Here is a 15,730-nt window from a genome sequence, read left to right on the forward strand (position 1 = left end):
CTGGATGGCTGGTGTTTTTTCAGGAGTTGCTCACCTCAGGGATATAGACCTGAGTGGTAACTGTGGTCTTTGTTAGTCGAGAGGGTTTTCCTCTCACCCAGGGAAGTCCTGAAGGCAGCTGACCTGTTTCTGGGTTTCTTGTTGTAAATTTAATGATCAGCTGCTGTGACCCAGTTGGACATCAGGCGAGAGGCAACTGTTTGTGCCTGTGTCTGGAGCACAGCTGAGTGATGGCCCCACTGGTCTGCTAGACTGCTAGACTTTTTCTAGGGAAGGATTGGGTGATTTAAGTCAGTACAGTTTCCTTCCTTCCCTGTGGATTCTCTGGAGACACGGACTCCCAGTGTCTTTTTTGCCCTGGTGCACACTGCTCAGTGTCCGCCAGCTGGCTGGCCACAGAAACTGCCTGTGCCTGGAGCACAGCTGTGTGATGGCGGCTCAGTCTCTGCCAGCTGTCTGGTGCGCAGAAACTGCCTGTGTCTGCCTTTGCGGCCTTTGGGAGCCTGGGTGCCTCCCTAAGCTGGGTAATTTTCCGGGGACGTTTTCAGGCTGGGGGTGTCGGCTGAGTGCTCTGAGATCAGACCAGCTGTTTTCCTCCCTGTGTGTTTGCACCGGACAGTGAAACTCATTCGCTGGTTCCCTGGTGCCCACAGTTCTATCTCAGGCGGCAAGTCAAGCGCGCAGGCAGGCAGGGCTCTGCGCTGGAGCCTGGGTCTTGGGCTCTGGCTCCGGGCTGGGTCCTGGGGTGCCCGTGGAACCCGAGTCTTTTCCAGGGGATGTCTGGGTGACCTAAGGCCGGTTCCAATCGGTTCCTGTACCCTGGGGTTATCTCTCGACTGAAAATTCCAGTCTCTGATAGTGTGGTGCCCACGGTTCAGTCTGGGACCGTGACCAGAGACACTGGCTTGTGGCTCTGGGCTGGGGCTGGGGCTGGCGGCCGGCAGCCAAGCGTCTGGCAGAACCGGGATCTCTTCCGCGGTTTAGCCGGGTGAGTTAAAAGCTGATTGAATCCCCCACCGTGGGCACCTGGGAAACACAATGACTGTGTTTTATGGCCGCGAGTTCTGATTACTGGTCACTGTGCTGATCCTGCTGCTGCTGCTCAGAATGAGAGTCCTCCTGGCGCCGCCATCTTGCCCCTCCCCCTGCTACTAACCTCTTTAAACATGACTAAATCAGTTGTTAAACTATGAAACATCATTTGTAGGGAATATGATTTATCAGTGAAGTTTTGTTTTATTGCTAGGGCCTTTGAACATACTGGGCAGCTGTGTTACCCACCAGCCTTAGCTGTGAAAAATAGCTCAAGTGGTTTATAAATTGGATGACAATTATAATTATTAGATTGTAATTAACTTGAGCTCATTTGAATTACACAGTGTCTTACTATCTTTTCCTTTTTTAAATCCTTCAGCATAACCTCAATGGAATCGAAAACAGATTCATCTATATCCAGCAGTATGTTGTAAGATATAATTAAATTAATACCACTTTCTCTGCCTTTCTCCTCTCTGTGTATACCAGTGGATTCTTTCTTGCATCACATACAGAGTTTGAGATTGGGTCGGTTACTGTAAGGGCCATGCAAGGAAACATAGCTCTATTTGTACCCTCATGTTCTGTCATGGTAAGCTTCTGTATGCAACATTCTTTGTACCTGAAATTGTGGTACATAAGAGGAACAGACCAAAGAGAGAACTCTCTTATTTGTACTCTTCAGTCTTAGTTTTAGCAGCCAAACCCTTCAGAACCATATTAGAGTGTCTGTGTATGACAGAATAATAGAGTAGACCAAGAGGAGAGAAATATCCATGTAAAATGAAGAAGAAAGTAGCAGTGGGCAGGGAACAGAAGTGATCTCAAACAATAAAATGAGAAGCTGATAAACCATGGCTATATCCTTCACTTTCCTGAGCTCTTTCCACATGAGGCCGGTGCCAGAGTCCCCAGCTACAATCACCTTGAAAGAACCATCTGTACCAGGTTTGCAGTTACTGCCCTGTCTGAGGAACAAACAGGACCAATCACAATGTGTGAAAGATCCAACAATGGCAGATGCATTTGAGAGTCATGAAAGAAGGTATCCAAACACAGATGGGCACCTAAGGACTAAAGAAGGTTCTTGCGCAGTGTGACCTTTATAACATGCCAGTGACACTCTTGGCAAAATTAAAAAAGGTAAGCCTGAAACAAGGATGGAAGCACGAAAGATTCTAGGGAGCTAAAGCAATACTAGGCATAAGAACAGTTAGAGGCATTCTATAGCATCTGATTCCAAGACATGGCAAAGCCGTAGCACATGGCCACAGTAAAGCAACATGGAGTCGGCATAAAAGAGCACCCGGGCCAATGGAGCAGAATAAAAACCCAGTAACAAATCCACATCCCTGCAGCTAGAAGATTCTCAGCAGAGGTGCGAGAAGCCAAACTTTAAGAAGAGGAGAGCCTCTCCAACAGATAGTGCTGGGGAAACTGGGTGTGCACATGTCAGAGACTGAGACTAGATCCCTATCTATCACTGTGTGCAAAAATCAACCAGACATGTAACAAGGGATTGATTTAAGTTCAGAAACTCAAAAATTATGAGGGAAAAAGACTTTAAAATATTGGTACAAGTATGGTGATTTATCTGTATAAGATCCCAAAAGCAGAATAAACAAACATGAAATTTGACAAATGTTACATAAAAAATGAAAAGCTTCTTGGATGGGCAAGATTGACAGCAGGTGAAGGCTGTTGCCAAACTTGATGCTTCCATGTTTAAATAAGAGAACTGCTCCACGCAACTTGTTTTGTGATCTCCACTCAGGCTGTGGCACGGGCGTGAGTGTACACACACACACACACATGCACGCACACACACGCACGCACACACACACAAGTAAATAGATATAATTTTCAAAAGTTTTAAGCTTATGAAGAGTAATGGAAATAAAGAGTGAAGAGACAGGGTACAGAACGGTAGAAAATGTTTCTCAACCATTCATGGCAGGCATCGATACCGAGGATATATCAAAGACTCAAGAAATATCAAAAGCCAATCAGTTTAAAAATGACAGTGTGAATAGACTGTAAGTAATTTAAAAAGAAAAACATGACAATCCGAAGAAACAGCCCACCCCTTGACATAGGCTCAGAGGAAATAAAGTCTACATATAATGAAGATATTTGCATAATCACTGCACTATTATCAGTAGTTAAGGGATATCTTGAGCCTAGGTGTCTACTATGAGAAGAGTTAAACAACAAAATGTGATGGAGTGAAATTTTGTTAAGCCCAAAAGAATAAAATTCTTTCATTTGCACTAGAATGAATGGAACTGGGTGACATGGTATTAAGTGAAATGAGGTAGGTACTGAAAGACTGAAAGACGAGTTTCACATAATTTTTCTTATATGTGAGGAAAAGCAAAAGAGTTTATTTGAAATTAGAGTAGTGGTTACAAGGGACCAAGAAGGTCACTGGGCAACCATGTGAATGGAGGTTGGAGCTATCTGCTGAATGCATTCTGCAACTCTGTGTGGAAATAACACAGTAAAGTGCTTTGGTAAAATGGATATAAAGACTGAACCCTAAACTAAATTCAACCATGAAATACTGTTTTACATTGGTTTACTCTCAATATGAAGAATACCACTTAAGCTTTGTCACGTTTGGTTTGCTAGATTTTTAACCTTTTCCATTAAAGTATTAAATGTTAACAAGTTCATGAATTTCAAACAGTCATTATGTGGAGCTAATTTGGACAAACAAGTCAGTTCTGGGAAATCAGGTGGTGTCTGACTATATGTTTGTTTGTTTTTTTTAACTACTTTAGCATTGCCTCATATGGTTTGATGCCAGAAATCGATGAAATCGATGAACAGAACATCAGCACATGGTGAGATCTAACAAATATATTTATGTATTCAGATACAGAGAAATGCATACATCTCAATGTATTTGGATGCACAGAAAAGAAAGATACTGCAGTTCGAGAAGTCCCATGGGCGTATCGGGACAATATAGATGGTGATATTATTATTATTTTTTTTTTAGAGTTTTTTTTTTCAATGCAGTTTATTCAGGAACCTTGAACAATCCTCGGACCCTGGGGAAAGCCAGCCCACAGCTTAAATAGCCTCTGGGTAGCCAACCCAGGTGTGCCACGTGGGCAATGCAGATAGGTCCACATACATGGAAGCAAGCCAGATCCTCAGCCTTAGCCAAATGTGGAATTGTTTGTGACAGAGAGCACTCACCATCGGGAAGGTGGAAGGAGGAAACCAGCTCCATCTTTAAGGCATAGCATTCCGCAGCTCTCTACAGTTCCCCCTTTTTCTTTTAGACGTATCAGGCAAGAGTAGAGGTCTGATCTCTGATATTAGAAATAAATTGGGACTTTGTACCGATGTTCATTTAGGTGTCATCCACCCAAAAAGCAGGTGATATTATTTTTAAAAGCCTTCTTGCTGTAGCATCTGTCGGTACCTTTCTGCCTCAGTTAAAAGAGGAAATGCTTAGAAGAGAGTGTTTTATTCCTAATCTGCGGCCATGAATGAGCAAGAGAGGAAAAAGTCCTATTTAGAGCAAGAAAGGAAGTGACAGTAAGCAGAGAAAGTGGAACCCTAGGGGTAAAAAAAAAAAAAAGAATCAAATTAATAGACCTTAAACCTGTCTCTCCTTCTCCAGAACTTTGATGTCTCAAACACATGGCCATTATCACAGTGGAGGCCTTCTCTCATACCTTTAGTTATTTTAATACTATCCAAGGGCAAGAAAAACTTCCATTGTATATGAAAAGTACGGGGTTGTAGAAGGACTTGCAAATCATGAAATTAGAAAGGGCAATATTTTTAACTACCTACACTTTCAAGTTGAATTTTGAAATAAATGTAACCTCCAAAATGGTACTACAGGTTGGCTTAGATGGGGTAATATATTTATTTATTTGCTTTTTTATTTGTTTTTTTGTTTATTATGTATACAATATCCTGCCCACATGTATGCCTACAGGCCAGAAGGGGGCACCAGATCTCATTATGGATGGTTGTGAGCCACCATATGGTTGCCGGGAATTGAACTTAGGACCTCTGGAAGAACAGCCAGTGCTCTTAGTCTCTGAGCCAACTCTCCAGACTCCAGCATATAACTTTTAAGTGTTTAACAACATTATAAACTGTAGGACAATTGTGTATATTTCAACCCCAAATAAATCTTTGAATTCACTCAGCTCTTACATGATTATTTTTAATCTTTAGTATTGACTTAAATACAATGATTATCTGTAGTGTTAGACTACTTTGTTAAAAGGTTGATGTGTTTCATGTTGCAATGATGGTGTCATCAAGGACTGTCTGGATATATACATGGACAAAGCGAGACACAGGAGAGAAAAGAGAAATTTGTAGAATCAAGACTTGGAATTGTCCATGAGAAGAAAGTTTTCTGAACAATGATTCTATTTTTTTTTTTTGTAAAAAGTTGTATCTTTTACATTCAAAGAGGTTCTAGTTGATTTATTTTTTTTATATTAGTGTTAAATGTAGCAATCTCTAATAGTGTTTCTTTGAATTCGTTGGTGCTAAAGCAAGTTACAACAGATGTCCATGTTGTATGATGGTGATGAATTTGTTGAAGTTCACGACTCATACTGGTAAGTGAGTTTGATATTTGAAGGGATAGAAACAGCCATGGGTGGATCTTTTGGGATCTTTGGGAAAACAGAGCTTGCACTGAGACAGAAATGATGAAAGAGAAATGTGAAAAAATACTTACTAATGACCAATGGAATTTGCAGACAAATACCATGTTTGGAAAAACATTTTTGTTTACTCACAAAAATAATAGTTTTGCTAGCTTAAAAACTGTTTACTTGGTTGGGTTTACTCCAAGATAGTTTGTTGTCTTTGATGCTGTGGTAAATCAGGGTATCCATGATCACCTTCTCTGTAGGTTTGCTGTTGTGTATCAAAAAGCTTTTTGTAAGCTGTTGTGTGCCATGCCACTTTGCTGAAACTGTTATATTTCAAGCAGTTTTCTAATGGAATTTTGGGGTCTCTCATATTCATATACAGCATCATATCATGTTCAAATGAGGATAATTCAACTTCTTTTTTGTTTGTTTTAACTTGTAATTCCCTTCTCTTGCCTTATTGCTCTAGCTAGTGTTTTTAGCACCGTATTGTGGGGATAATTGGCAGCCCCGTCTCATCCTGATTTAAGTTACTTGTATATTCATCATATTTATTGACTCATGGATGTTGAATCAACATTACATTTCCAGGATTAGGCCAACTTTATCATGGAGGATGATTTTCTAAAGATGTGTTTTTATTCAGTGTGCTAGTATTTTACCGAGGATTTTTGTATCTGTGCTTATCTGTTTTGTTGGGTTTTTAACTTGTTTGGCCATTAGAAAAATGGTGGCTTTACAGGATGAGTTTGGGAGGGCTTCTTTAACTTGTTTTTAGAAAGAAATCCATTATTTTGTTGCTAGGACACTGAGGCCTCTCTGAGTTTGGTTATTTGCCCCAAATCCTAATTTGCTAATGGAGGATCTGACATTGGAACACCTTTTGTAAAGCACTCTTTTCCACCTCCATGGCATGATGCTTTATTTGGTTAGTCTCAAGTTCAAAGCTGGAGTTCCCTGAAAGTTGGAGTTGGAGCTTTACGTGCAAGATATGCTACTAAATTCCCAAAACGAATGAAACGGCGTTTCATTCACATATATTCTAAATAGGAACAACAACAACAACCAAAAAAGCAAAAATGTAAACATTTTAGTTACCAGCACAGAACATTTTGGTATATAACTGATGGGGTCTTTTATTTAAAATTTGTGCTTATAAAGGGCTTTTGTTTTGCTGAGTTTATCATATGTTAGGGGGATCTACGACTGATTTAACTTTACTAACTTTTACAGCAACCAGATTAAGAAATTTGTGCACTACCTTGTGTCCTCGGTTGCTTTCAGGTATGTGGGGTCTAGAAGAAGTAGTTGGTGAGAGCTCGGAGGTGTGGTTAACACTGAAGATTGAGATGTTCAAGGAAGTAACCCTTACTCAGACCCAAGTAGTAGCATATTAATATTTTTCTACTCATAAAAGTAAGAAGGAGAAAGCATGCACTTTTAAATTCTGTAATTACAGGCTAAATGTTTTATACACCCAATTCCAGACATATTTTACTTAGATTTCTTTTCTACGTGGTGATTCATATTAATATAATGTAATTGCTTCTTTTAAAATTGATATTGTATGTGTGCATGGAGTTTCACATATTTGTACAAGTGTGTGTGTGTGTGTGTGTAGGTGTGTGTATGTATGTGTGTTATTTGTATCTCTTTCTTTGTGTTTGTATGTATATGTGTGTGGATATATGTGTCTGTGTCTATGTGTATATGTGTGTATGTCTGTGTTGTCTATGTGTATGTGTGTCTGTGCATATGAGTGTGTGTCTGTGTGTATATGTGTCTGTGTGTATGTGTATATAAGGACATAAATCAACGTTGGATATCTTCAACCTCTTGTCATCTTATTATTTTTTACTAGGAGTTCTCAGGGTACACAGTGTTCACTGATAGGCTGACTGGGCCATGAGCTCCAGGTGTCCTTCCGTTTCTGCCTCCCTAGAGCAAGGATCACAGGCAGTGCCCTGACCCAAGCTTTTGCGTAGGTGCTGAGGGTGCAGCTCAGGTCATCGCACTTGAGTGGCAGCTGTCTTACTACTGAGCTATCTGGTAAACTTCCAGATGAATAATATTTCAGTTGAATCTTTAGTTTTTAAAGAGAAAGCATTTTAAAGCTGAATTGATTCATCTTTGTAGTTTAGGAAAAGAAATAACTTGTAAGAAGTTTTTTGAGACTATACAAGAAAGGCTTCGGAACACTTAAAGAGTTGGATTAATCATGCAAATATTTATGGAGCTGATTTTTTTCTCATGTATCTGTCCTGTGTGTAGGATCCATGTGTGTACCCATGAATATGTAATCATGTATGCTTTGAAATTTTCACTGAGAAAAACTCTTTTTCTAGTTAAAGTGTTTTTAAAGGGGTATGTTATTCCTGCTTTCACTTCTTTTTGTTGCTAAAGTCTTAAACGTATTTGCATTAATGTGACTTCATTCCTACGATGTCCCTGCCATAGGGAATGGGTTGGTGCAGATTTTATCTACTGACCACTACTTTTATTGGGTGAAAACTGAACATTTTTTTAAGATTCTAAAGCAACATTATTCTTTCTCTCATAAGACAGTTTACTTCTAAATAAAGACTTTGGGGGGGGGCACCTGATCATTGGCTTTAATACTGTGTTACCAGGGAGGCAGCACCTCCAGTCTGCATATCTGTTTATTTTAGACTGTTTGGAGTTTTGCTGATCTTTCTGGACATAATTCTCGTGGCTATAGATCTACATATGTCTGGAAACAAAATGTATATCCCTTTGGAATATCGTTCTGTTTCTTTAGCTATTGCTTTATTTTTCCTCATGGATGTTCTTCTCAGAGTGTATGTAGAAGGGTAAGTGTGATTCTGTTTCATTTTGTTTTGTTTTGTTTTGTTTTAAGACTAAAGCCATTTTTGCAGTGATAGAAGAGGTATTCTATAAGAATTGTTAGATCACCTCAACCGATTGGGTCTTTCTTTATCAAAATAATTCTCTTTGTAGAATTAATAATCAATAATCTAAAGCCAGACTTTTAAACAGCGGCTTTCTCAGTGCTATTGTTGTACCTGTATTCTACAGAAATATATTAGACAATATATCCTACAATTGCTAAAACTTAAAAGGGCTTCAAGGAGGAGTCAGGCAACCATTGCATCTTTATGCACATGAAGGAAAGAAACACGTATGTGAAGTGCAAGTGCTAGTATTGGATTGGCTGGAATCCCAACCAAGATTTGATGAAACACTAAAGAGCGCATCACAAAGAGTTCATATTTCAGTAAATGCAAAAACTGGAATTATAGTGCAGAAGAGTCCAGAGGCATGATCCTCCCAATAAAATCCACAATAAAAGACATTGATCTCTGCTTAAATTCTCATTTTATTCTCAGAGCATCTCAGGTGCAATTTCTCCTCTTTCCTAAGATTTCTTTTTGTCCCCATGTCCTTTTATGAGTTAAGGACAATTGTCAACTGCCCAGTTTCTCGGGATCTATAAAGGGCTCTTTCAACATTTTCTTCAGTGATGTGGCCATTATTTATCTCTATAAATAATCCCTCACCCATACTCCTCACTCTGCCACAAAACAGACACAAAAGTAGAAGGGGGCTAGTTGGGAGGAGGAAGAGATTAGAAGGAGTGGAAAAAAAGAGAGAGTAATTAAGTGAATATGATCAAAATATTTTATTCACAGGTATTAGAAGTCAAAATAAAACCCATTTTGAATAATTTAGATATGCTAAATTAAAAGCATAAAGAAATCCCTTAAAATATTGGAAAACATCAATCTAAAAATAGATGATCTCTCAGAATCAGAAAAGACTTTCTCTAGAAGACCGATGCTCACATCTACAGAATGGCAGTCTGCTTTTGCCCTATGCAGACCACATCAGTTCATTGAAACCCCAGTATGCATACAAAGCCAGATCCTCAGTCCAAAGTAGTGGCCCCCCTCCATGCATGAGCTTCTTTTAGACACTGTTCCAATCACAGGTCCATAGTCAGCTTCATTTGCTTACCAGCAATGCATAGCACCTTACCTACAGGGGAGAAGACAGTTCTTGCCTCTTGCTCAATGGATTAGTGCCACTTCTTACTTATCAAGTATGAATTGCTATCTTGACACGTTTAGATAGATAGATAGATAGATAGATAGATAGATAGATAGACAGACAGACAGATGCATGGATATAAATGTACTACTTACAGAAGAATGACCAGCTTGAGCAAACCTGTGCTACTGAAAAGATCTACCTGAGTGTAGGTGATGACTCTCAAAAGCTGCACAGTTAGTGCTCAACTCCAGCCGACCTTCACACCCCACAAAACATGTGCTTGGGACAGAATCACACACAGGTGACATGGTAGGGACCATGAGCCAATAAGTGGTTAGAGTCTGAGGTGAGAATAAGATAACACCTAATTCTCCCTGGGACTGCCAGCAGGGCTGACAGTTCTTCCTGAATAACTTGTGAACCTTTCCCGTGCCTCTCTCCAGGAGACAGCATTATTTCTCTGACCTACTGAACACCCTAGATGCTGTCGTCATTGGTGTGACTCTGCTCATTGCCATCGCTTACATATTTTATGACAAGAAGTTTCTTAGAGATATCCCAAGGTAGGAAACACACTGCTTACCTCTCAAAACTCCTCTCTTGTTCTTCTGGGCTGTTTGCTTCCTGTGTTCCGTTGCAGTTCCCTGATTTTATTTCATATTTTAAACTCTGAATTCCCTGGTTATATACCAGGTAAGTGGTTTAAAAGTGAAATGTTCATATAAATTTCCACATACTTTGAAACTAAAAGATGTTAGGGGCCAGCTAAAGGTAGATATACTAAGAATCTTTAGCTGAATAAAGAGAGCATGCAAAGAAAAAATGCTAGGCTTAACTCTTATAGGAGCTTTAATTTCACAACATTATGAAATTATCTATAAATACTCATTTGTGCTTTGACCACAAATACCTTATACATAAAGTTCTATGATCCTGGGATGTCCCTGTAACCAAGAGAATATTAAGCATGTATATAATTTGAGGACTCCAATTTAGATCTCTAAAGAGCAGGAAATGTAGCGAGAAACCAGGAGGAAGCATGGCCAGCAGCAGTAAAGAGGAATTATAGTAGAAATGAGAACGCTCTGGCAAAATCAAAACTGTCAGAATCTATTAGCTCTCTCTTCTTCATCCTTCCCTCTTTCTCCTTCTCTTTCTGCCCTCCTTTTTACTGTGGCAAAATAGAAAAAAAAAAAAGTGTGTATTGAAATGAAGGTTGTGAGGTAGGCTTATCACTTGTCAAATAACTGATTTCTTTCTGTACCCTAACTTCCCGGGACTTCAATCCAGGGTTCAGCTAAATGTGTCCTTGTGTGTTGTAAACCAGTCTCTCAAGTTCCGCCTTAGAGGCACTGGGTACTTAGCGGCTCCCGGCCTATTGCTCCGTGCTTTATTTTTATGATTTTTAAAAAAGATTTATTTATTTTTATTTTACGTGTACGGGCGCTTTGCCTGCATGTATGTATGTGCAGCACATGTGTGCAGTGCCTTAGAAGAGGTCTCCTGAAGCTGGAACTGCAGATGGCTGTGAGCTGCCGCATGGGTGCTGGGAGCCAGACCCAGGCCTCTGCAAGAGAAACGGTGCTCTTCACTGCGGAGCCACGCCTTCCATCCACACCCCAGGCTTGAAAGAGCTTTGAAGAGCTTTTCCAGCTGCCTTGTTCACGTGGCCTCAAATGAAAGTCCCAGTGTTTGAGAACAGCAGTCCTCTACCTTGGTGTGCTTGCTGGAAGGAGAAACACCAGCCAGCATACGTGGTTAGCGTTTCAGTCTGCTTTCTGATGTGTCTTTACCAAAAGTAGTGATTTTCTGTTTACTGATATAGACGACACAGGCAATGTTTGGATGAACACTCACACACACACACACACACACACACACACACACACAAAGGAAAGAAAAGAAAAGAAAAGAGAAAGAGCAACACTGATGTTAAACTACGTATTCTGAGCCTGTCTTCCCCAACCTTAGCATTATCGACATTTTAGGTCAGAGAATTCTCGGAGAGGATGCCATTCAGAGCAAGATGTTTATCAACATTCTCTGCTTGTATCTACTTGGCCTAGTGGCAGCACACCAACATAATGGTATGACAATGAAAAGTGTCTCTGGACATTGCCCATTCTCTTCTGCATGGAGATAAAAACATCATCTGCCCAGACGAATACAAAACTAGAAGCAGTGCACACAGAACAACCTGTCCAGCCTGCACAGAGCCTTGGACTTGATCAAAGCACCACAAAAAAACTCATTGACTATAAAATTGTCAAACTCAATCCATGTAAACCAAATATTCTGGGTCGTTTTTTTTTTTCGTAGCAAAAATGGGTATTCAAACTTTTATCTCTAATTTATTTAGATTAGCAGTTTTATTTCGACCTCTACGACTGCTCGTTCTGATAAGAATTTTGCAACTGGCTCATCAAAAAAGACAGCTTGTAAAGCTGACAAGGCGGCTGGTGAGTGACCACTTGCTTTGGTTTCGTGTTCCGGGAAATACTTGCAAAGTCTGGAAGATGTACACCATCTCTCCTTTTTCCTGTTGGTTTATTTCCTGCTGTATGATTTTCCAATTCAGGTCTCGGGAAACAAACGACGATACAAGAAGGATGGCTTTGACCTAGATCTCACTTACGTTACCGGTTGGTGAAGCTTCTCTGTTGTTGTTTGTAAAAACCGTGCGTTTTGCTTGAGAGTGCAGATGCTGCATTCTGTCTCATTTCTGCCGTTATTTCAAGGCGTTCCTTATCGGCTAACACATACGTCGCAGTGGTGGTCTGGCCGTGACACTAGAAATGTCTGCTCCCGTCATTTCAAACTAGAGCTGAAGCACAGGAGGTGGGGTGGTAGGTTTTCGGCTGAAACAGTTCTGCTTGGGTTTTCATTCATTCAGTTCTGGTGGTTGGCCTTGGTCCCAAGGATCCCAAGAGTCTTTTGAATCTTCTTACAACTCCAGAAACTGAAGTCTCTGCTCTGTGATCTCTGATTTCCTGAGCCAGCTGGGCCAGAAAGCACTTAGGCAGTTCTGTCTTTAGTGGAGAAAAGGCTAATTTCTTTGGTTTCCTAAAGAAATTTTACTCCCACTGAGGGAGCTGCAGACTTAAGCCGACAAAAACCTGTGAACCAACTGAGTCTTAGGGTCACTGCGTCAGATTACTCGTTATTACTGTATTAGATAATTTAATGCTTTGTATCATTTTGATTATTCAGAGAATGTGTTAGTTCTTCTTTCTTGAATGTCATCTTTCTAAGCGTTTCACGGCATGTAGATGAAATTTTGTACATTTTGTCATCTCTATTATAATACGCATCATAACAGCAATTATTTTGACTTCCAGAGCGTATTATTGCTATGTCGTTCCCATCGTCTGGAAAGCAGTCCTTCTATAGAAATCCAATTCAGGTAAGGCTACTCCCATGGCAAGTGCTCATTGCCCCAGTGATGCTGGAGTTGTACACTTGTTATTAACCATGCCAGTATACTTGTAAATACTGTTCTTTTGGCCAAAACCACAATTGATGGTCATCAGTTTGCTTTTTCTATTTATAAACTACTTTAAAATTTCACTGGCTTATCGCCACTCTCTTTTAAGCATGTCTTACTGTGACTTATTGATTTCTGTTGAGCTTAGCTGTGTGGCTCTAGTGAGCCAGGACAGGACCGTCTGTCTCAGCTGGGCACTCTTGTGTGTCTGTGTGCAATTGCCGACAGTCCTCAGGAGCTTGGCTCAGTGGCTCTATCTGACATCTGTTCTTAACGTCCCCCAACTAATTCCCCTCCCAACTTCACGTCCTCTTCCTTTCTGTGTTTTAATAGCCCATTGCATCCAACAAATGCTACTTACATGTACATGGTGTGTGGTCATTCGCTACAGCATGTGTGACTATCAGAAGCCACAAAGGGGAAAACAACCGTCTCTAACAGTCACCAGCCACCAACAGCTCCTCAGTGGAGCTGCCTGACTGACTGGCTCAAATCTAAGCTATTAGTTGAGCTACAGATGAGCTTCAGATTAAGCCACAGAGAGCTTCGGTGGTCTTATGTTCAGTGGTAACAGCTTACTCATCTTGAATAGGATGTCATTTTAAGTCATGGCTGTCTAGCGAATGAAAAAGGTTGCTATCTATGGACACGTAACTCCTTCCAGGATACCAAAACAGTCCTGAGGTTTTCTCAATCCTTACAAAGAAAGGATGTTAAGGCCATGGTGGCACGTTGAGGGGGGTCCCTGCAGGTATCCAGGCAGGGAACTGAACCGCATCAAGAGCTAAGAATGGAAACCCAGTGCAGACTGACTTTGTCAACCTGGATCAGACTTCTGGGAGTCTAATGTCAGGCAGTTCATTGTTCCATATTTAAAACAGTGCAATTTGGGAAAAGGTTTCCAGGCAGCAGCCCAATTCCAGGTACAGAATAAAGCCTGAGGAATGACTACAAAAAAACCTCTTTTACAATGTACATGACCATGAGGGTGGGTTCTATAACCAAGAGGCCTAGACTCTAGTGTGGTCTCTGACTGATAGCAAAGAGGTCAGCAGGCTATCTCCCTGCTATCTTACATCTCCCTTAAGGCTAGGTAACTGTCTAAAGAGGGAAGAATCTGGGATAACCATTCTGGGGAATTTGGGTGAGGTCTGCCTCTATAGCAAAAGGTGGGTGAGGTCGGCCTCCACAGACAGCAAAGTGCCTCCCAGTCGTTAACGAAACCCACTCCCAGCTTTCAGGATGGAATGCAGGTGTTTGATTTTTATCTCTTCCATTGAGGAGATACCCCTGTGTGATTAACATTCCTGGTTCTCTTGGTGCTTCGCTGCAAGTACAAGGACCTCCCAAAACAGTACATGCCTTTAGTCCTCGAGGCAGGCAAGATCTTTGAGTTTGAGGCTAGCCTGGTCTACAAAGTGAGTTCCATGACAGCCAGGGCCACACAAAGGAAAGGAGAAGGAAGGAAGGGAGGAGGAGGAGGAATGGGAGAGGGGTGAAAGGAAAAGAAGGAGATAGAGAGGGAGGGAAAGAAATAAGGAAGGAAAGAAAGAAAAGGAGGAAGGAAGGAATGTTATATTTATAAGATTATATTTTGACTGACATCAAGGATACAAAGCAGACTTTTCTCTTTAAAATCCTTTATATTGTATTTCTGTAGTGAGTTTCTGTGTGCTCACGTGTGTGCAAGTGTGTGCATAGGTGTGTGGAGGCAGGAGGATAGCAATGAGTGTTGTTCTTCAGGTGCCATCCATTTTGCTTTTGAGACAGTACGGAGCTCACCAAGAAGGCTAGCTTGGCCTGCCAGTGAACCTCAGGAATGTGTCTGTCTGCATTTCCCCAGTGCTGGGGTTCGAAGCATTTGACCACATCCGGCCTTTTAATGTAAGTGTGAGCATTAAAGTTAGGTTCTCACGCTTGCATCTCCAGCATTTTACCAACTGAACTACCTCCCCAACCTGAGGGTAAATTATCTTAAGTCTGAGGTTTACTTACTAAGAAATGCTCAGGGCTGGAGAGATGGCTCAGCTGTTACAGGCTAGGCTCACAACCATAAATATAAGAAATGTTCAGTGCTGCCCTTAAGTAGCCAAACTGCTCCAGATGTGGTATCCATGGGACCAGCAAATAAACAAATCAGCAGCCTCCGGCAAGTGGAGAGACTGTAACATTTGTTGTTTCTACAGCAAGGAATGTGCCTTAGAGGTGGAGGGAAGGTTTTGGCATAAGTATAAAAACAGAAAGGTGGGGTCGTTACAATAACACTTTCGAAGGGGGCTGTTGTTTCTTCTCCTTTGAAGGAAACTCAAATATTCAACTACTGAGAAAGTCTACATGTACTGTGCTCCCTCCTTTGAAAGTCTCTGCTCTTGAAGGAAACACAACACAACACAGCGATTTAGCAGTAAAGCCATTTCAACACAATCAGAGGTCGTCTAGGCTGGACTAGTTAGTGCCTGTAAGAACAGAGCGTGTCTGATACAGACAGAACTTCATGCCTCATCACAGCTGTTTTAAAATTTAAACCCTCCCATCTTCC

The 15,730-nt window shown here is 41.0% G+C and overlaps 1 protein-coding gene across 3 annotated transcripts in view; it reads left to right on the forward strand.

The window, feature by feature from the left end:
* Positions 1-8,459: 8,459 nt before the first annotated feature.
* The window catches only part of LOC110556622 (phosphatidylinositol 3,4,5-trisphosphate 3-phosphatase TPTE2-like), a 37,373-nt gene continuing 30,102 nt past the window's right edge, over positions 8,460-15,730 (forward strand). For 2 of the 3 annotated variants that reach the window (XM_021650479.2, XM_021650480.2), the window contains exons 1-5: positions 8,460-8,506; positions 10,151-10,270; positions 12,067-12,166; positions 12,286-12,349; positions 13,046-13,110. In XM_021650479.2, coding sequence (XP_021506154.1) covers positions 8,475-8,506; positions 10,151-10,270; positions 12,067-12,166; positions 12,286-12,349; positions 13,046-13,110 — 381 coding nt within the window. In that variant the 5' untranslated portion in view covers positions 8,460-8,474. The remainder of the gene's footprint in view (positions 8,507-10,150; positions 10,271-12,066; positions 12,167-12,285; positions 12,350-13,045; positions 13,111-15,730) is intronic. The other variant, XM_021650481.2, reaches the window with a different exon arrangement.

Source organism: Meriones unguiculatus, chromosome 4 (genome assembly GCF_030254825.1).
Source record: "Meriones unguiculatus strain TT.TT164.6M chromosome 4, Bangor_MerUng_6.1, whole genome shotgun sequence".
Classification (NCBI taxonomy): Eukaryota; Metazoa; Chordata; class Mammalia; order Rodentia; family Muridae; genus Meriones; species Meriones unguiculatus.